General features: G+C 53.1%; 1 protein-coding gene across 3 annotated transcripts; it reads left to right on the forward strand.

Moving 5' to 3' along the window:
* The first annotated feature begins 332 nt into the window (after nucleotides 1-332).
* On the forward strand, nucleotides 333-21,988 carry Kcnh6 (potassium voltage-gated channel subfamily H member 6). 3 transcript variants are annotated; one of them, XM_059269766.1, is made up of 14 exons: nucleotides 333-408; nucleotides 1,092-1,322; nucleotides 6,476-6,637; nucleotides 6,724-6,929; nucleotides 9,026-9,451; nucleotides 10,890-11,044; nucleotides 11,204-11,289; nucleotides 12,149-12,348; nucleotides 12,507-12,759; nucleotides 16,261-16,454; nucleotides 18,592-18,676; nucleotides 19,255-19,411; nucleotides 20,086-20,266; nucleotides 21,233-21,988. In XM_059269766.1, the coding sequence occupies exons 1-14, from the start codon at nucleotides 333-335 to the stop codon at nucleotides 21,515-21,517; spliced, it is 2,697 nt and encodes an 898-aa protein (XP_059125749.1). In that variant the 3' UTR covers nucleotides 21,518-21,988. The 3 variants fall into 3 exon arrangements, with proteins under 3 accessions (XP_059125749.1, XP_059125747.1, XP_059125748.1); XM_059269764.1 differs by having other exon boundaries at nucleotides 10,890-11,289; nucleotides 18,592-18,685; XM_059269765.1 differs by having other exon boundaries at nucleotides 10,890-11,289.
* Nucleotides 21,989-22,016: the final 28 nt, after the last annotated feature.

The following is a 22,016-nucleotide window of genomic DNA, read 5'->3' on the forward strand; positions in this document are numbered from 1 at the left end:
CCCTCTCCCTAGGACGATTCAGAGCCCCTTCTGGATCAGAGAAGCTGTCCAGGTCCTGGACCCCGCCTTGCTGCTGTCTCTTGGCTTATTTCAGTACCACGACGCGGACAGCTCCCGGGCGGGCGCGAGCCTTGCGAGGGAGGAGGCGCGCTGAGCCCAGGGCGGGGGAGGACCAGTGAGGGCGGGGAGGGCAGACGCTGGAGGGCGGGCGGGGCCGACAGCCCTCCCTGGGGGCGGCGCCCACCCCAGCCCGGTGCCGCTGAGCCCCAGGACTGACGGAGACACCAGGAGCCAGGTCGCGGGTGACTCCCAGCAAGTGCTGCTACGGAAAGATGCCAGTCCGCAGGGGCCACGTCGCTCCCCAAAACACTTACCTGGACACCATCATCCGCAAGTTCGAGGGCCAGAGTAAGTGTGAGGTTCGGGGGTGTGGGGGACTATCTGCGTGCTGGTTGGATGGCAGGAGGGGCCAGACTCCGTACTAACTTCTGATGGGGTAAAAGGAAAAGGAGAGGATGGGAAGAGTTAGATTCTGAATACAAAATTTTTCGTTTTGACGTCCCCACCACCTCCTCCATACGTTCTCTGTCTGGGGCAGAATGCAGCTCTTATACCTCCCACAGCAGTTCTCTTGGTGTCTCGAACCCTGGCCTTCCCCACTTACCCCTCCAGACCATCCCCTAGAGGTTTGCTTGACTTCCTGCTTTTTACTCAGTGAGCAGGTCTGACTCCCCGTGTCACAGTCCTGCTTCCTGGTCCAGACTCCCTCCACCGTTCCAGGAGTCCTGGGGCCTTGCTCCCACCCTGCTGACCCCAGCAGTCCTGGTCTTTCCATGGCCCCCAGGCCTGATTCTGGCACCCTTACTCTCCTCTTCCCTGCCACTTTCATTCCCCTCTGTACTCCCAGAAGGAATAACCTTCCCCCAGAACTTTTGGTCCTCCCCCCTCTGACCTCCAGCTCCCCCATTCTGGCCCCTGTTTGCTCCTGCATATAACTCCTCTTCTCAGCAGCCATCAGTCCCTCTAGTCTTTCTCTCCAGCTACCCCGTTCTGGCCGCCAGGGTCTTGCTGCCTTCTGCCTCCCACTCCAGGTCGCAAGTTCCTGATCGCCAACGCGCAGATGGAGAACTGTGCCATCATCTACTGCAATGACGGCTTCTGTGAACTCTTCGGCTACTCCCGTGTGGAGGTGATGCAGCGACCCTGTACCTGTGACTTCCTCACGGGCCCTAACACCCCGAGCAGTGCTGTGTCTCGCTTGGCACAGGCCCTGCTCGGTGCTGAAGAGTGCAAGGTGGACATCCTCTACTACCGCAAGGACGGTGAGACAGAGTGGGACCAAGATCTCGGCGGGCCATCTTTCTCACCCGTCACAGAGTGGCCTGGGGGAAGGGTCTGAGCTGAGAGCCAAGGACAAACCCGATCCCCACTCTGGACCTGGGTTTTGTTAGTAGAGGGAGGTCATGAGCACTGGATGCCTTGTCTTCTAAGGGACTGAGACTGAGCTGAGCCAGCTATTGATACTGGTCTAGGACAGAGGTCCCATCTCTGCTTTACCTCCCCCATTTCCTGGCTATCCACTCTGTCACTGTCAGCCCCAGCTGTCAAGCAGCTGGGACGGAAATTAACCTTCCCTCATCTCTGTCTGCTCTGGGGATTAAGGGAGGAGCCAGCCCCCCAAGGCCTCTATGGCTAGTCCACGCATGGGTGCTGCTGGCTGGAAAAGAAGAATGGGCCTGGTTCACTGAAGTCCAGCTCTTTGGGAAGAGAGAGTCTTGGGTTTGCCTTAACCAGGTGATTTACCCAGATGGACTTAGTGCTGTTACTGCTGCCCAAGTCCTCAGAAAGCATGACATAAACACAAGCCAGGAGCTGAGGACCAAGAGATCAGCAGCCTTTGAGGCTCTCTCCCAGAGACGGGGTCCTGAGTGGATGAGGGTAGTGGAACTACAATCGGAAACTGGAAGTTTCTCAGGAAACACCGGTCTCCCCACCTGACTCTGGTTCTGCCCTGGAACTACCCGGGGCATGTTTTGCAAAACATACCTTCCCTGGAGAGAGGCTGACTCAGAGAGTGCAAGGTGAAGCCAGGCAGGTGTATCTGGGGAAAAAAAAAAATCTCCCAGTGGTTCTGATTTGCTGCCAATTTTTTTTTTTTTTTTTTGGTTTTTCGAGACAAGGTTTCTCTGTGTAGTTTTGCACCTTTCCTGGGACTCACTTGGTAGCCCAGGCTGGCCTCGAACTCACAGAGATCCGCCTGGCTCTGCCTCCCGAGTGCTGGGATTAAAGGCGTGCGCCACCACCGCCCGGCTTGCTGCTGCCAATTTTAAGAACCACTGGTTTAGATAACTCCCTTCCCACGGGTGTGGAAGGTCCTTTCTCAAGATCGCATTGTCAGGAACCTTCCCTTGGAGATGTTTATTCTGAGTAATCCCAAGAAAGAAAAGACCTCAACTCTCTCCATGCTTGAAGGCAGGAATATGGGGGAAAGAAACACCCAGAAGAGAGAAGCTGCGCCCTGGAAAAGAGCATGAGGGCCATCAGAGAGCACAAACAGGACAGGCACCTCTAGACTGGGAACATGCAGTGCTAAGAGCCCAAGTTCCAGAGGCTTGGTGCATGCATGACCGTGTGTGTGTGTGTGTGTGTGTGTGTGTGTGTGTGTGTGTGTGTGTGTTCGTGTGCGCGTGTTGCGTGTTGTGTGTGGTGTGTGTGTGTGTGTGTGTGTGTGTGTGTGTGTGTGTGTGTTTATGGGCTTCTCAGATCCTGGTCACCCCCCTAGCTGTCCCTTTTTGCTGCTAGCCAAGTGAGTAGCAGGTGGGAAGTGCTTCCACAGAGGCAGAGAACAGCAGGAGACTGTGAAGAATCTGGCTTAAGTGGGCTGTACTCACAGGGTTAACAAAGTCAGAATATTTTTAAAAGCTGTGACTTCACCTCTTCACATCACTGCAAGGAAGAGGTGACAGTCAGAGGAGTGAGAAGGGTCCCAGAGGAACAAGATGGGACTTCAGGAAGCAGAGGTGGCAATAGAGTAGGTCCATTCTGTTTCTTTCCTTGACCCCAGAGCTCTACCTGTACCCCAGAGAGTGAGGGACAATCATAGACTCCTGGGGAAGGGAGGTCAGGGCTTTCAGACCCTGTAGGTATCTGGAAAAAGATTGGAGTTAAAAGCCAAGACTTAGCCCCTGAGATCAAGATTCAGGTCTTCAGATGTCTGTCAAGGTACTTTAGTCTTAGAGATTGGCTCTGGGTAAAAAAGAGAAAATTACCCACATATGATGCTCCATAGTTCCAGCCTTCCCCATTTCCCCTCAGGCCTTCCTTGCCTTGTTATCTAAGCCTTTGACCACCTGGACCATCCTTAATTGGCTTGAAACCAAAAAGAGCCTGCATTGCCTTGTGGTGCCCAGATAATTTATGTTCGTTCACATTAACAGTCCACTCTGACCATGTGGCTCTTTTTTAAAAAGTCACATTCATACGCATTATACAATCCTGCTGAAAGGCATCCTAATGATGACTTCTTCTCTTTCTCCCAGCCCCAACCTCTGACAGCAGGAAGGTAGGAAGGGGTCCTGAACACATCTCTAGCTGGTTTATTTATGATTCCCCCCACTTTTTTTGAGACAAGGTTTTTCTGTGTAACCCTGGCTGTCCTTGAATTCACTCTGTAGCTCAAACTGACCTCACACTGAGAGATCCACCTGCCTCTGCCTCCCAAGTGCTGGTATCAAAGGCATGCACTACCATGCCCAGCTTCCTCTTTCCCTTTAGAAAGGTAATCTACTGAAAACTCAAGTCACAGTCTGTATCCACCGAGCTACAGTTGTGTGTCTGCTCTGGGGCAGGGTACTTGATAAAAATGACCCTGTCAGAGAACTCTAGAAATCAGGGCCTTTCCTCCATTTCCCTGTCAGGAAAGAGAAATCCTAACAGCTAAGGAAGGAAGGCTATGGCACAGCTAGAACTAATAATTGTCCAGCAGGAGGCACAGGCAGTACTCAGGTCCCTAACCCCTGCATCTGCCCTAATGGACATCTGTCAGAGGGTCTAGCTCTGTGTACCTTCACCAAGTCCTATCTAGACTCTCATGGGCCCAAACTAGAGTCCCTAGTCCCCAAGCTAGACTAGAGGAGACATGGAATTTCTCTAGTCTGTAGCTCCTAATAAGGAGGATAGGGCAAGAGTGAAGTCAGGGGATGTCCTCACTCTCCCCCTGTGTCTTCCACATGCTCACCCACAAATGCCAGAATGGGAAAGCCAGGATGATCAGCCACCCTCCTGGTAGCATCAGCTCACAGCATCAGCCCCAAAGGGCTCTCTGCCCACCCAGTACCAGGCAGGTGCACATACAGAGATTAGGGCAGGGCAAGGGGTGGGGCTTAGTGGGAAAGCGTTAGTCTTGCATGCATGAGGTTCTGGGTTTCAAACTCAGAACCCCAAAATGTAAAAGACAACAAGGAGGCTGTGTTGAAGAGAGGGTGAGGGTCAGGATGGGGAGGGGGAGGGATATGAGTTATGAGAAACAAGATAAACATAGCCAGGGGGTGAAGCCAGAGCGGAAGTGGGGTGTCCTAGGGGCCAGACAGACTCACTGATCTTGGTCAGAGAAGTATGTGCTGACAGAAGTCCTGGAAGGAAGAGACAGGCAGAGACTGGCTCTTCCTCCAGGGACAGAGCAAGGACGCTGGAACACTGCCATTCCTGAGCACAAACAAGGACAATTCACTCCCTCTCCCACTCATCCAGCTACTTGTGGGCTCTGAACCACAGGTACAAGAATAGCCAGATCAGGTTGTAGGTAGAGAAAGTGCCCTGACTTTTTCCCACTCTTCCTAGCCTCCCATCTACTACCAAAGGAGCTGGCATGGTGGGTGGAGCATGGAAAGCCACGCAAAGACCCTACTGGTACAAGGGTCCATTCAAAGACTCTGCATCGGTGGGGTACAGCCAAGTGAAGAGAGCCCTGGGAACTCCCAGAGGCAGAGAAAGTCTTGTGCACCTGCACTTCTGCCCAGGGCTGCCCTTCCCCACTTGGTTACTAGGCTGTAACCTAGTGCCAGAGAGACAGGAGTAGAGTGTGGCCTTAGGGACAGGAACATCACCATGCCCCACGCTGACCAGAACCACTGTAGCACTATGAGCCCAGAGTGGCTCAACAGGCAGGCAGTGTCTCTGGTGTGGATGTCTCCCCTGGGCCCAGGCAGCAGCTGGCAGCTGGCTGCCTGGTGCCGAGGAGTCCAGGAATCCGATCCGAGAGATCCCTTGCTCCCTGGAGGAAAAGTGGGAGGGAGGAATGGGGAGGCACAGCTGCACCCCAGGTTCAAAAGTGGGTGCTCATAAGGAGTCTGATGAAGAGTGGTTCCAGTGGTCCCCACAGTAGCAGGGTTCCTTTTAGACAGCTTGTACCCATTGTCCCCTCACGTTCACTCAAGCTTGCTCTCTCCGGTTAATCAACAATCCCTGGCCCAGGTGACACAGACCCAAACCTGCCCTCTGCAAAAGCAGCTTGGCTTTCTGATTTGCATGGTCACCTGAGCCTGCTGTCCCCGGGGAGCCTGCCTTTCGGAACTGACACCTAATATATATAGTACACGTAAGGGGTGTCCAGTCCCAGGCTGGACTCTGAGACAGGCAGCATTTTAACTCATATTGATCCACCTGCCCATGAGTCAATGGTGAGACTCTAGAGCAAGGAGAGAATAGAGGCATGTGATGCCAACAGCTGGATCTGGGACTCTACGATGTTCCGTTTCCACAATGCCTTTTCCCTCCCTCTTTAACCCCCCAGGTCACTGCCCTGTCTACTCCCTGGTCCCAGCCTCTGCCTGGGGGCGTCATTCTAGCTCTATCCTCAAAGATGAGACCCTTTCCTTTTTCCTAACCTCTTATCTGCTAAGAGACTAGGGGTCCTCACCCCGCGTCTCCTGCCAGCTCCGACAAATCGGTTTCTCAGAGCTCTCATTTGCCTCTACCAGGACCTCCTACGGCCTAATGTGACAGTTGGCTCCATGCCCAGCACTTGATGTGTTCCTAGCAAGTTCCTTCCAGCATCAGGGAAGCAGGCATCTTTGTGGGATGGCTATATGGGAGCTGAGCCCAGGGCCATCCAGAGCTGCAGGAGGAGCATGACATGCCCTCCCTCACCCCCCCCCCTTAATCCACCCCCATCTGCTCAATTTTAATTACCACAGAAGCAGACCTCAGGGCTAAGCCCTGAGCTGAGGGCTGAGCATGAACTGGACCTGATGCCATATTATCTCCTAATGAGCAGCTCTGCCCTGGGAAAGGGGGGGCGGGGCACCTGCTGGACAGCTTCACCCATCCTCTTCCAAATAGCTCTGGTCACTGTCCAGGCCTCTTCTTTCTAGTGGATATCCTTCATGTGACCTTCACTCAGGCCCTTCCTTAGGCGGGCCACTGCGGGAAGGGCCTCCTCAGTGACCATCCCTATCCCCAATAATGGGGTTCGCAGCCTCCAGTTTCCGCTGCCTGGTGGATGTGGTACCGGTGAAGAACGAGGACGGGGCCGTCATCATGTTTATCCTCAATTTTGAGGACCTGGCCCAGCTCCTGGCCAAGAGCAGCAGCCGAAGCCTGACCCAGCGCCTGTTGTCACATACCTTCCTGGGCTCTGGTGAGTATTATCAGGGGGCCACAGTGGTGAGAAAGTCAAGGCCACCACCCCAGCCCTAGCTGCTCTGACCCTGACCCTGATTTCAGAGGGCTCTCACAGCAGGCCGAGTGGACAGGGGCCTGGCCCAGGCAGGGGCAAGTACAGAACCGTCAGCCAGATCCCACAGTTTACACTCAACTTCGTGGAATTCAACCTGGAGAAGCACCGCTCGGGCTCCACCACAGAGATTGAGATCATCGCTCCCCACAAGGTGGTGGAGCGGACACAGAATGTCACTGAAAAGGTCACCCAGGTATGGGTCTACAGGGCAGGGGTGGTGGGCTGTGTCAGACCTCCAGGGTCCCTTCCCTTCCAAGGCCTTGGACCTCAGTTCTTCTAGCTAACTGTGAACAACATCCTGGGGATCCATCCCTAAATGCCCCTCCTGTGCAGCTTCTATTTGGTCAACCCAAGGCAAATGTCCCTTCCTAGATCCTCTGTTTCAGCTGACCCCACAGTCCCTTCTTAGGGGGCTTGTTGGCTTGATTCTTCCAGAGGGAATGAATAGAGCCCTGCTGGAGACTCAAGTAACCAGGATCCTGGCACTGACTCACTATGTGACCTTGGACAAAGGACACCCCTACCTTTGGGCCCCAGAGCTATCGTATGCAGGAAAGAGTTAGGCCAAATGGTCTCTGAGGACCCAGTGACATTAAGTAGTGCCAACTCAGGAGACAGAATGAGCTTTGTCAAGCCATAGAGAAGAGCTAGGCACAGATGAGCAAGGGACTGAAGAGGAGACAATTCTTTTCCTGCCCCTTCTCATCTGAAGCTCAGCCACTGCCAGAACCCAGGTATGGAGGAGACCATTTAGCCTCCCAGACAGGACTAAGAAAAAGCCTGGCAGAGAGGAGAGTTCTGACATCCCAGGGTGTGGCAACATGACCTGTCACCTTGCATCAGAGTTCCAGCTGCCAGGGATGGATGCTTTGGTGGGTCTTGGCTGAAAGTTCACATGGACCCAGAGCTGGCTAGGTGAAAAGACACAGGCCACTGAGCTGAGTAACCATGGGGCCAGGGCTGCATAAGGGGGTAGAGAAAAAAATGAAAAGAGAAGGTCCAAGCCCATGTGGGATTCCAAGTGGGTTCCTGGGAAAGAAAATGATGGGCAAAGGCTGAAAGCTGGACACAGCCAAACACTGTGGCTCCCACTGAGGCGTCTGGACGCCAGATCAGGACCACTTGAGTGGAAATCAGTCCTTAGATCGATTTCTTTCTCCCTGTGACCCGTCTACTAATGATCTTGTCTGCAAGATCAAACAAAGTCTTGCATAGCTGATTTCCTTAGAACAGAACTAACTGATGATGGAGGAGTCAGTGGTCAATCCCTCATCAATCCCAGCCCTTTGGAACAGTGTCAGAGTAGGATGACAGAGTAGGAATGACCTAGAAGCAAGGCAGGTACATCTTGTTTAACCACACCCCTATGCAGTTGGCTGTCCTGTCTTACACACGGGGGGAACAGGGGTGTCATAGGTTACAAGGCTTGCCCTAAGGCACAGATGAAATAAATAGCAGCCCTGGAATTTAGCATGGAGTGTCTGGCTTCAAAACATATGCCCTTCCTAATACCCCAGATGCCTTGTTTCACGCTAGGCAGCTGGGAGGAGCCTGGGGATTGTTTGCTTCTGTCCGTTGTTATAGTCTTGGAGGCAAGGGAACAAGAGTGAAAGGAAGCACCGTACAGATTGTAATGACTCCTGAGTGATATAGATGGAGCTCCGTGGAGCCCAGGGCCTGATGAGTGTCCAGACTGGCTGAACTCCAACCCAAATTTGGCTCTTTCCATGGGATGCTCTGAGAGTTGGCCCAGGGAGGACCCTCATTGGCCCTCAGGAGTGAAGACTCCTCTGGAAGTGACTTGTTCCCATCAAGAACCCCAAACTTGGCTGGGAAGTTAGCTCAGTGGCAGAACACTTGTCTTCCACGTGTAACAAGGTCCTGGGTTTAATCTTTAGCACTAAAACAAACAAACAAAACCAGTAGGCCTCCAAAGCCTGTTGAAGGCTAATAGTCTACCAAACTATCTCAATCTAGGCTCTTCCTTGGAACATAATCAAGATGGCGCTAGGTCTGACCCTGCTCACCCCCACAGGGCTGTTTCTGAGAAAGCTTGTGAGCTTCCTGGGGTCAACCATGTGCCAGAGCTGTATTCTCCTCCTCTATCCAACTTCCTCCTGACACACCTGTCCCTTTAGGAACCTGCTCCTTTGTGTGCCCATCCTTTGTCGCCCTGTTTTTCATGACCTTTGTGACTTACCCACAGCTTCCCCCCACCCAGACCTTCCCCATAGACCTGACTTATTAGTGCTGGCTGTCCCCACTGACCACCCATGGCTTCCATCCCAGGTCCTGTCCCTGGGCGCAGATGTGCTGCCGGAGTATAAGCTACAGGCACCCCGCATTCACCGAGGTACCATCCTACACTACAGTCCCTTCAAGGCCGTGTGGGACTGGCTTATCTTGCTTCTGGTCATCTATACAGCAGTCTTCACGCCCTACTCAGCCGCCTTTCTGCTCAGCAACCAGGACGAATCACAGCGTGGTACCTGTGGCTACACCTGCAGCCCACTCACCGTGGTGGACCTCATCGTGGACATCATGTTCGTTGTGGACATTGTCATCAACTTCCGGACCACTTATGTCAACAGCAATGATGAGGTGGTCAGCCACCCCCGACGGATCGCTGTCCACTACTTCAAGGGCTGGTTCCTCATTGACATGGTGGCTGCCATCCCTTTTGACCTGCTTATCTTCCGCACTGGTTCCGATGAGGTGAGCACACCTGATCCATGCCAGCAGCCATGCTGACCCCTCCCTGCCTCACAGCTGTGGGGCACATCGCTGATGCAGGCAGCAAATGGAAACAGAGGGGGCTCAGACATCCGCCATCTCCCAGCCCCAGAGAAAGACTAGCTATGCCTCCAGACCTAGGGACCATCCCTCTGCCCCTCTCTCTTAGCAAGCCCAATTAGAGGATTAGGCTGCCAGTTGGTCTAGAATTCTGCTCTCTGTGGATGGACACACTACAGTCCTACTCCTTATGCTACCTTGTGAGCCATTCTCGCCATAGAGTTAGAAAGGGGTACACAGGCTGCATCCCTGTGGATCCCTTCAGCCCTTCTTCTCTATGACCACTCTGCTTCCTGCAGGTAACATGGAGAGAACATTTTCATGCCATTCTGCCTTCTGAGTTCCAATCATTCTCCAATCACTCCTGCCTATCCAATAGGGGATATCAAGTATATCCTACCTCCCAAATCCCCGCATTGAACCATCCCTAAGTCCTCCCCTTTCTTCCCCACCCCGCTGCCCCTGCCTACACTGAGTAGTCTTCATCCCTACCTTTTCCCCAGGCTTTGTCCCCTCTACACAGCAGCCAGGGCAAGTCTCAGATCTCTCAGCCAACCCTGCCACACCTCCCTCAGAACCTTCTATGGCTCCCAATACCTTTGGAGTTAAAACCAAGATCTAGCCGGGTGGTGGTGGCCCACGCCTTTAATCCCAGCACTCTGGAGGCAGAGGCAGGCGGATCTCTGTGAGTTTGAGGCCAGCCTGGGCTACCAAGTGAGTTCCAGGAAAGGCGCAAAGCTACACATAGAAACTTTGTCTTGAAAAACCAAAAAAACAAAAACAAAAACAAAAAAAACAAGATCTTTCTGGATCCTCAGACCCAGTGAAGTGGCCACACATACCTTCCCAGACTCCTCTCTCACCGTCCTGTCACCTCCTGCTCCGAGTTTCAGGTGCAGGGTTATACTTGGTTTCCCATATGGGCCATACCACTTCATACCTCCATGCCTCTGTGGCCCTGTACCGAGCGTTACCCTCCCTCCTTCCTCCTCCCTTCTCCCTCCTCCGCCCTCCCTCCTCCCTTCTCCCTTCTCCCTCCTCCCTCCTCCCTCCTGTCTGTCTGGAGAACCAGCTTCATTCCCATGATGCACTCCTGCATCATCTCTGAGTCTCCCTTGACCTGCTCCTGCAGACTTGACCTCTCCTCCTTGCTCCCATTGAATTTCTCTCCTAGCAGCCTGAATGTTGTTCTATACTTTGGCTGAGAACGCCTTAAGGTTCTTAGCTTACATTCTTCTGCCCAGTGCCTGGTACTTTCCTGAGTATTTGTAGCATGACCATGTGATAACAGAGGCAAAAGAACAGATGTAAGCCTTGAATACACCTCTCCCTGACTTTCTCCACCTTTCCCTGCCTGCAGACCACCACCTTGATCGGGTTACTGAAGACCGCGCGCCTTCTGCGCCTGGTGCGTGTGGCTCGGAAGCTGGACCGATACTCTGAGTATGGGGCCGCTGTACTTTTCTTGCTCATGTGCACCTTTGCGCTCATCGCGCACTGGCTGGCCTGCATCTGGTACGCCATCGGCAACGTGGAGCGACCCTACTTGGAGCCCAAGATTGGCTGGCTGGACAGCTTGGGTGCACAGCTCGGCAAGCACTATAACGGCAGTGACCCCGCCTCAGGACCCTCTGTACAGGACAAGTACGTCACGGCCCTCTACTTCACCTTCAGCAGCCTCACCAGTGTGGGCTTCGGCAATGTGTCACCCAACACCAACTCTGAGAAGGTCTTCTCTATCTGCGTCATGCTCATTGGCTGTGAGTGTGACCTTGTCCTGTGCAGGGTACTACCCCTTGTGTGCAGCATGTAGATCTGTGTATGTGTGTGTACCACTCATATAGAGATTTGAGCAGCTGTTTAGACACTGCTCTAGGCCAAGTCATTGGCAGGGCACACTGTAAAATAAAGTATGGAGCCCTTGTTTAAAAATTACTTTTAAAAATGTGGGTGGTGACAGTTGAGAAGTAACCTAGGCTCTTAGCACAGGCTGTGTGCCATGAAGCTGGTCCTCCCAAGCACTCAGTTTCCAGAGGAGAAGCCAAAGGTCTTGACTTTGTCGGAGACCCATAGCTAGGAAGTCTCTAGCCCCAGAGTCTGCCCAGGGGTCAGCTGGGAAGCTGGGTGCTCACAGTCTTGGCACAGAGCTCCCTGCCTCCCAAAACACCTGATTTATGAACTCTAGAGGTGGTGTGGAAATTCACACATTAGGTTGCTATGTTCAAAGTATTTAGAAAAACAAAACAAGGAAATGGAAAGGCGGGGGGGGGGGGGTGGGTGGGGGGGAGGTGAAAATGGGAGGCCAAGAGTTTTCCAGGTATTATGTTTTTGCAACTCGAAGGAGAAAACAAATCTGAGGTTGGGGGAAAAAAATAATTTTCCCTAGTTCTTTCTTTGAAGAAGTCTGACCTCTGAGCCCGGAAGAGGCCAGACGGCACAAAGTAGGGTGAGAAGGGCAGGTAGCCCCCGGGGTCTTTGTCCCTTGTGTGCATTAGTGCTGTCCGTGGTGGCGCTTCTGCCGTCACCATGGACAAAGGGGGCCTTTCCCGGGGTCCTGCAAGGACTGGGAAGGCAGGGGCCGCTCCAGAGCCCCTCACTCACATCTCGCCCCGCCCCCAGCCCTTATGTACGCCAGCATCTTCGGCAACGTGTCGGCCATCATCCAGCGCCTGTACTCGGGCACTGCGCGCTACCACACGCAGATGCTGCGTGTCAAGGAGTTCATTCGCTTCCACCAGATCCCCAACCCGCTGCGGCAGCGCCTGGAAGAGTATTTCCAGCACGCCTGGTCCTACACAAACGGCATCGACATGAATGCGGTGAGCCCTGCGGCCCTCATGGGGAGTGGGTGGGCCACCGGCTGTGAGCCTGATGCAGGCTGCTCCCCACCCCCACCGCCCACACCACACCCCCGCACCGCACCACACCCACAGCCCCAGCTGCGCTCCGAGGGACTCGCCACGCCCCCCACCCACAGGTGCTGAAGGGCTTCCCTGAGTGCCTGCAGGCCGACATCTGCCTGCACCTGCACCGTGCGCTGCTGCAGCACTGCCCCGCCTTCCACGGTGCCAGCAAGGGGTGCCTGCGCGCTCTCGCGGTCAAGTTCAAGACCACGCACGCGCCGCCTGGGGACACACTGGTGCACCTGGGCGACGTGCTCTCCACGCTCTACTTCATCTCTCGAGGCTCCATCGAGATCCTGCGCGATGACGTGGTCGTGGCCATTCTAGGTGGGTCATGGGGGTTGACCTGGGCGTTGAGGCTGGAGAGGCCCAACCCAGACCGCCTTTTTCCTAATGAGTATCGTGGTACCTTTTACTGACCAATCGTGGGCCAGGACAACAACATGAGTAGCAGAGAGGTTTTTAAAAGTTGTTGTTGTTTTTTTTTCTTGTTGGTGTTATTGTTGTTTTGTTTTTTTAAAGATTTATTTATTTGTATTTTATGTACATTGGAGTTTTTCCTGCATATATGTCTGTGTGAAGGTATCAAATCCCCTGGAACTGGAGTTACAGACAGTTGTGAGCTGCCTTGCGGGTGCTGAGAATTGAACCCAGGTCCTCTGGAAGAGCAGCCCTTAAAGGTTTTTTTGTTTTGTTTTGTTTTGTTCAGTGGGCAGAAACACAGCAGCAGGTGGAGGTCACAGAACAAGTTGGCCCTTTCTGCTTCTTCTACCATGTGGGTTCAGGCACTCAAACTTAGGTTGTCAGGCTTGGCCACAAGCCCTTTAATTTACTGAGCTATCTTGCTGGCCCCAGAGAGTTTTATACCTAGCTTAAAGAATCCTTAACACAGCCCTTTGCCTGTCATGTGACCTTGGGCAAGTCTGTTGACTTTAAACACCTTAGGGTCCTCTATTTGCATCGTCCTTGTCCTTGGCTCCAGTCTCTGACTTATCTTGGTCTCCATGACCTGGTTCTCTTCCAGCCCCCTCTGGCCACTCCTGTCCATCACCCTGCCCTCAGTGGCTGGTCACCTAAGGCTAGCACTCGGCTCTCACCTCACTGCACAGCCTTGCCTGGGCCAGCCCCTTGTCCACAGCCTAGCCTGGGCCAGCCCCTTGTCCACAGCCTAGCCTGGACCAGCCCCTTGTCCACAGCCTAGCCTGGACCAGCCCCTTGTCCACAGCCTCGCCTGGGCCAGCCCCTTGTCCACAGCCTAGCCTGGGCCAGCCCCTTGCTCTCACAGCCTGAGCCACAAGACTCCTCAGAGCTGGGCCCCAGCCCCAATGTCTCCTTAGAGCAAAACAGGTGGACGTCTGGGAATGTGGCTCAGTTAGCCGAGAGCCTGCCTAGCATGTGTGAAGGCCTGGGTTTGATCTCCAGCACTACATTAATCAGGCATGGTGATACATGCCCAAAGCTAGTCTACGCTCTAAGAGACCCTGTCCAAAATAATAAAATAAAATAAAAATTTTAAAAATCCAGACCACGTGCAATAGATCCCAACCTGACCCCATTACTTTCTCTCAAAGACAGCCTCTTCAGTGTCCCCTGCCCTTCCATTGTCGGGGCTAAAGCTAACAACTGCAGGAATATCCTGACAGTTTCTGGTCCTCTACCCCCATCCAGTTTCCCTTGCTGATAGATCTGCTTTCTACACCAGCCTCCACTGGGTCTGGTCCTCCTGGGCAGGTGTGAGGAGCTCCGTCCTGAGGCCTTGCATTAGGTACATCCTTAGTTCTGCCTTCTGAAAGTCAACCGACACACATCTGCACGGATTCCTGCCCCACTCAGAACCCTTTGATAAGTCCCTATGGCCTGTGGACAAATGTAAACCCGGTTCCACCCAGTCAAGTCACTCTGTGAGTCCAGGCTCCCTACCCTGGGACTCCATGCTGCAGCTAGACAACTAATCTCATCACCCTGTGACTCCAGTGCCTCTGTTCACGCTGCCATTTTGTCTTCAGAGCCCACCCTGTGCCTGTCAGGCAGACCCAGGCATTCTCCAGGCTGGCCCACAGCATGGACTCCCCTGAGTCCTTTCCTTTCATCCAAGCAGTGTTACGAATGCCACCTGCATGGGAGGGATAATGAATATTAATAATTAAGAAGCTGGTCCAATTTGAGTTTCAGTGAGAGACAAGAAATCCTCTCATCTTGTCCCGAGTAGAAATAGACATTAGATCACAATTTTTCACGTGTTAAAAAAATGAGGGTTGGTATTACATTGCCCAGATATCAAGGTTCAGGGTTCCATATGTGACCCTGGCAAGTCCCTTCTTTCTCTCAGCCCCAGTCCCCTCCCTTCCATCCTGTTCTCTTGGTGGTACATGCCTAGCCTCCGTCTATCCCTCTGTCTGTGCTAAACTATTAGTGTCCCTTGTACAGTGCCATGAGGCTGAGGAGGCTGGGCTTTCCTGGGGGCAGTAGGAGTCAAAGAAACCATGGTCCATGGCACTTGTGACTCTGGTCTTTCTTCCCTCAGCCTTGACTATGCAGGGATGACCACATTCTGTTTCTTATGCCCAAATTCCCTTCCTTCTGGGGGCCTAGCCCCTGATTCTCTTGGGATTGTACCCCTTCTGAAAGCCCCTGGCCCCTTGTCCTAACAACGGTAGGCAGTATGATCCCCTCCCTCCTTCACGGTCCAGAGCTCTTGGTGGCATCCAGTTCTAAAACAGATGATTCTGTAACCTTGGCAACTTAAGTGCCTGCCTTTTAGGGACTTGGAGGGTTCCTAATAGGAGAGTCTCTTGCTCATGTTTTTTTTTTTTTTGTTTTTTGTTTTTTGGTTTTTTGGTTTTTTGGTTTTTTGGTTTTTCGAGACAGGGTTTCTCTGTGTAGCTTTGCGCCTTTCCTGGGACTCACTCGGTAGTCCAGGCTGGCCTCGAACTCACAGAACTCACAGAGATCCACCTGGCTCTGCCTCCCGAGTGCTGGGATTAAAGGCGTGCGCCACGACCGCCCGGCTCTTGCTCATGTTTATAACCCATTGCCAGCATAGCTCCTTGGCTCTGAAAGGACTTAGTGCTTGCGTCACATACCTTGACTATCTACCCTGTATCCACCCTGTGACCTCCATCTCTCCTTGTGCCTTGCATTGACCTAGCCTAGGGCCTCTTGCTTTGAGGGATACTTTCTCAAACACGGCCACCTCTGCCCCTGCAAACAGAGCAGTGGAGTAGGTGACATCATTATGCCCATTTGAAGGTAGAAGACAACACTCAAGTGCGGACGGGAGATGGCGTCCCAGGGTTGCCCTGCCAGGGCCACGCTGGTACCCTGCTTGTACAATGCAGAGTAAGAAGACAAAAACAGAAGCTCCAGGTCCTGCCCGGGGAGCTGGAAGCTTCCATCCTTGGGTCCTCTGTTGTCTGCTCCCTAGTGTCAGTGGCTCAAGGGAGCGAAAGGGAACTGAGCAAGGAACCTCTAGTGTCATTGACTGCCTCCTGTACCCTGGGCCAGAATGGGAACTGTGCTAAAGAGTATAAACAAAGTGAAAGGACATTCTGGTGGAAAGTGGTTCTGAGGGTAAGAAACAAAAAGAGAACCCATATTCTCAAGGCAAGAGCACTCTGAGGGGATCTGAGGCATCTGAGGCCCTCCTCATCCTCCTCTCCATCAAAGCCAGCCCATGCAGCCCTGTCCTCAGACCCCCTCAGCAACCGGGCCCCAGCTCTGTGGGATCTCCGAGGTGGGAGGTAGGAAGATCACAGTCAAGGGGCCCTGAGAGAAGGTCTTCGTAAGGGAGCCAGACCCTGGAGGGACCACCATCCTTCTGGCTGGCAGGGAAGAATGACATCTTTGGGGAGCCTGTTAGTCTCCATGCCAGGCCAGGCAAATCTAGTGCGGATGTGCGTGCCCTGACCTACTGTGACCTGCACAAGATCCATCGAGCAGACCTGCTGGAGGTGCTGGACATGTACCCTGCCTTTGCAGACACCTTCTGGAATAAGCTGGAGGTCACCTTCAACCTGCGGGACGTGAGTCTGGGCCTGTGGGCCGGGGTGGTGGAGGTTCACAGAGAGCTGGTTGTGGATAGCACCCAGGCAGCCTGCTAAGGAGTTGGCCTGCTGGCCTAAGGGACTCATGTGGCCACTGCCCCTTCCCTTCAACTCCTCCTGCATCCTTTGCTGGGATGCTTCTGTACCTACTATGACCAACATGGCACTAACTATGGTGATAGCTTCAATTTAATGAGCAGCCTTTGTGAGCTACGCACTGGGCTTCTTTTACGTTGTTTTATTGGGTCTTGTCCTTGCATGTGGATGGTCTTATCTCCGTTATCTAAATGAATAAGCTGAGGATCAGAGAGGGTAAGTTGATTGGCTAGAGCTGTGTGGCTAATAAATGGAAGAGCCAAAAATATGAATTCAAGTTGTCTGGCTTTGAAACCAGGCTTCCCATCACACGGCACTAACCTAAAAAAAAAAAAGATGGGACCTGACATCCAGAGGGCTCATGGTGCCAGGCATGGTGATACAGCCGTCTTTTAAGATTATCATTCAGCAATCCAAGAGAAATAAAGTGACATTCATTTAAAGAGCCCAAGAAGCCACGTGGGCATGCAAGAGAAATCCAATTTCTGGGGTATCTTAGAATTAGTATTGCTGTGATAAAATGCCGTGACCACAATTCAGTTGGGGAGGAAAGGGTTCATTTCATCTCACACTTTGTAGTCCATCATCCAGGAGAGTCGGGGCAGGAACCTAGAATCAGGAGCTGACGCAGAGGCACTGGGGGAACGCTGCTTACTGGCTTTCTCCCATGACTTTCTCAGTCTGCTTTCATATAGCACCCAGGGCCACCAGCCCAGGGGTGGCACTGCCCACAGAGAGCTGGGCTCTCACACATCAACCAGGATAACGCACCATTGGCTGGCCCAGGGGCCACTTTGGCAGGTGTCACATCCTCAGTTGGGGTTCCCTTTTCCCAAATGACTCTAGTTTGTGTCAAGTTGATGTAAAATTAGCCAGCGCATCCCGTTTGCCAAGGAGGGTGAGCCCTACAGACTCAATGGAAATGCAGAGGGGCCTTCCTGCAGGAAGAGTCTGAAATCAACTAGGAAGAAAGAGGGAGGACTGCCTGTCAGGGGTACACTGAGCCTTGGCACCTCCATTATTTCTTGACCACCATCCCCCAGCCTCAGGAGAAGGGCTCTCATGACCTAGGCCTGCCATACAGCTTCTAGAGCAGCAGGCCTTAACCTGTGGGTTGTGACTCCTCTGGGGACCAAATGACCCTTTCACAGGGGTCGCCTAAGACCATAAGAAAACACAGATATTTACATTATGATTCATATCACTAGCAAAATCACAGTTATGAAGTAGTAGCGAAAATAATTGTATGGTTGGGGTCACTACAACATAAGCGACTGAATTAAAGGGTCGCAGGGTTAGGAAGGTTGAGAAGCGCTGCTCTAGAGTGTGGTGCTAAGGTGGATTTTCTCATGTGGCTGTCCCTCCCCTGCGGTTCCCTCTGTGGCTCTGTTCTCTTCTTGAACTGCACAGGAGGCATCCAATAAGTACCCTGCTTGGTTGGCCTAGCTAGGGGGAGCCATCTGGTGGCCTTTGTGTCCAGTGGCTGAACACTAGGGCAGAAGGGATGTGGTCTCCATGGTCTTAGCTGCCCTGAGTCAACTGTAACCTCCAGAGGCCCTCAAGTCTCATGGTGCCTGAAAGGGGAAAGTCAGAAATGCTGCCATGGATACTACTAGACTGGGGATTCCAGACCCAGTCTTCACCAAAAGACAGTACTCACTGGCCCATGCTGAGGTGTGAGGTGTTGGGACGCTGGAGAGGAGGCAGCGGGGGAGGAGCCCTTCTGCTGTCTACCCTCAGGTCTTGCCATTCGTAGAACCTTCTCCAAAGACTTTTCCAGGGGACTCTACTTGGTCACCTGGTGTGAGGTCACCATCTGCAAACTTGTTTCCTTACCAGAGGCCCTCTTAGGAGAGAGCCTGCAGGAAGCTGCCTGGAGCTCCCGTGGTGAGCACAGACACCTGTCTCCACTTTTTCATCTAGCTCTAACAAGGGCCAGAACTAAGGACAGAGAGGAACAAAGAACGAGACCCTGTCCTAGCTTTGGTCCCTGTTACTTGTCGTTCTTGTTCCCTACAAGGCAGATGGGGGTCTCCAGTCATCACCCCAACAGGCCCCAGGCAACCAAGATTCCGAAGGCTTCTTCCTCAATGACATCAATGACAGTCAGTCAGGTGAGTCCAGACAGGCCCTGCCCAGGGCCTTGCCCAGCCTCCAGCCCCTCCTAGTACCCCTCTAGTCTGCCTCTCCTGGGTTTCTCAGCCACTCAGTGGTGGGGAGAGAGTCTTCCTTGGGCAAAGGGATAGAAGCCATTATCCCTCTTCCCAGCCCTGCTAACCCGTGTCCTCTGAGTCAGAGATGGAGAGCTCACTGGTTGCTGGGTGATGCTTTCGGGGCTGGGTACTAGCCCTGTGCCTGAGGTTCTCTATCAAGGTGCCGGGAGATCCCCACCCTTCCCCAGGCTGCAGCTCTATGAGCAATGAGACCAGGGCTAGAAATCCCCACCCTGACCACTCCGTTTAAGCTGAGCCACGCCTCCAACCCCTCCCAGGGATACACCCAGTTGGGTCCTGGAAGCCAGACTTCCATAAGAACAGGGCCTTGTGCTCAGGGCACCCAGGTAAGGAGAGCCGCTCCTCATACTGTATTCCCATGACAAGTAGGGGGAGCACTTGGGCTCTGATGAGAAGGAACAGGCCTGTGGAATCTGATGGAGCAAAGGTTGTCCCCTTCCCTCCTGAAGGTGCAGCCCCTTCCCTAAGCATCTCAGACGCATCTGGGCTTTGGCCTGAATTGCTACAGCAAATGCCCGCAAGTCCTCCAAACCCACATCAGGACCTGGATTGCTGGCCTCGAGAACTAGGCTGTAAGTTAGAGCAGCTCCAGGCCCAGATGAACAGGTGAGAACCTCCCTGGCTAGGGTGGGGCAGCTGCAAAGGATCTGGCTGGGTGTAGGCGCCGCCTCCTGGTAGCCTTGGGGCATCGCTGGGTACCTGGTTGGGTTTTAGAATGGCAGACACATTCAGCCTAAGTCTCTAATTCTATGTCACTAAGCATAATTCCCTGGATGGCTTCCTCCAGCAAACCCTAGTACATGCCAAGGAAGTGTCTTAGGGGAAGCAACACATTCACGTACAAGAACAAATTCCAGAGGTCCTGGGAAGGGGGTGTTTCTTGTGGATGGTGTAGTGAGGGCTGGAAGGCAAGGAAAGCAGCCCTGGATTCGAATTATGTAACTCACAAGGTAGAGGGTGAGCAAGCTCTGAGCTTAACAGCTTGGTGCCTCGGTTTGCCATATTGTAAAATGGCTGCAATTGGAATACCTACATCAAAGGATCATTAGGACTGAATGTGGTATGAACCATGCCTAGTCCCTGATGTCCTGAAAGACAAGGATGTGCTAAGGAGAATCTGGGCAAAGGCTGCGGACCCTAGTTGGGAAATCACTTCAGATGGGCCCCAGGCTGCCACTTCACTCAGTGGGAAGAGGTCAGGTCACAAAATTGAGAGGTTTCTTTGGGATTTGAGCTGCTCTCAGAGCCCTGACTTTGACCATGTCTGCTCTGTCTGGCAGACTGGAGTCCCGCATGTCCTCAGACCTCAGCCGCATCCTACAGCTACTTCAGCAGCCACAGGGCCACACCAGCTACATCCTGGGTGCCCCTGCCTCCAGTGACCTGGCCTTGTTTCCCGAAGCTTCAGTGACTCGGAGTCCAGAGCCCAGGCTTCTGCTGGGACATACGCCCCCTGCACAGGTGAGAGATGAGGGGATCCGCAGGGTTTCCCTGAAAGCAGCTGCGGGTTTCTCCCACCCTCCACCTCGGTGTGTCTGTGGCAGGATTAGACGCTGTATCTCCTGCTGCCCTGTTTATGATTTACATCACCTGATGGGGCAGCCTGGACAGGGTGCTGGCAGAGTTCTGACTGTGATCACAGACCCCACAGCTCAGATGGGGACAAGAACCTGAGGTTCCCCCATCTCCCTGAAGAGGATAGGTAGAGCTCTTGCTGGTTCCATCCCAGAGGTCAAAGTGGATCGGTATCCACTAGGGACTGGGGAGATGGCTCAGTTGGGAACGTGCTTGCCATGCAAGTATGAGGACCTGGGTTCGAACCCCACCACCCACCTAAAAAGATGGGCATGGTAGTAGTATATATTTGTAATTCCAAGGCTGGGGAGATAGACAAGTAGATCCCTAGGGTTCACTGGCCAGTCAGTCAAGCATAGTTGACAAGCCCCAGGTCCTGTAAGAAACCCTGTCACAAAAAACAAGGCAGATATCTCATGAGAAACAACACCTGAGATTGACCTCTGTGTACTTATATACTTATGCACTGCATACACAAAAATATTCACACACGCGGGGTAGGGGGGTGGGGTGGGAGGTGGTGCATGCCTTTAATCCCAGCACTCTGGAGGCAGAGCTAGGCAGATCTCTGTGAGTTCAAGGCCAGCCTGGTCTACAGAGAGAGATCTAGGACAGGCACAAAGCTGCACAGAGAAACCCTGTCTTGAAAAACCAAAAAAACAAACAAACAAGCAAACAAACAAAACAAAACAAAAACACTCATGCTCACTCATATATACACAATACTCATACACACACACACACCCCATACACACACATTCATGCACAAAATGAGGAAATATCTAGCCTGACCTGGAGGTGGGGTAGGGCTCCATACACAGTATACCTCCTTCTCTTTTGCCTCTCTCCCAGCCCCTAAGCTATGGTGACTTGGACAAACATATTCAGAAGCCCAGGAGTTTCTCCCCCAGGATGCGTCACTTGGCTGTGGCAATGGACAAAACTCTGGTACCATCCTCAGAACAGGAACAGCCTGAGGGGCACCTGTCACCTCTGGCCTCATCTCTGTGTCCCCTGGAAGTCCAGGGACTCATCAGTGGTCCCCGCTTTCCCTCCCTTCCTGAACACCTCAGCTCTGTTCCCAAGCAGCTGGAGTTCCAGAGACACGGTTCAGATCCTGGCTTCACAAGGAGTTAGGGCCATTGGACCCCAAGATAAAAGCCACCATAAGGGAATTGATATACAGTGAGGTGAGAGTTAAGCCTCTTGGGGGAGCCAGATGGCCCTCTGAGGGAACGCTGAAAACTATTTCCACAGAGAAACTACCAACTGTTGAGCCGGGTGAGGATGGCCTGAGCGAAGAGGCTCAGGACTTGACCCAACCCCTGGGGGTTCCATGTAACCAGCAAGCCAGGCAGAGGGTTACTTCACAGGGCCAGTGAAGAAGGGAGACGTTTCTAACATTGAGTCTTGCTTAGGGCTGCATGTGATCACCTCCCAGCTCAGAATCATCCTTTGCCTCAGAAGCCTAGAACCGAGGCCAGGGTTGACCAGCCCTTTCACCAAAAGCCTCTAACATGGCTGGAGTTAGAGGTATCCTCTGTGGTGAACCTGAAAGACGGAGCTCCAGTCCCCAGCTCCTCTACCGTTCAGAGTTCCATGACAACATCTGGGTCCCTTGGAGGCATGCAGTGTC

Source organism: Peromyscus eremicus, chromosome 8a (assembly GCF_949786415.1).
Source record: "Peromyscus eremicus chromosome 8a, PerEre_H2_v1, whole genome shotgun sequence".
NCBI classification, from domain to species: domain Eukaryota; kingdom Metazoa; phylum Chordata; class Mammalia; order Rodentia; family Cricetidae; genus Peromyscus; species Peromyscus eremicus.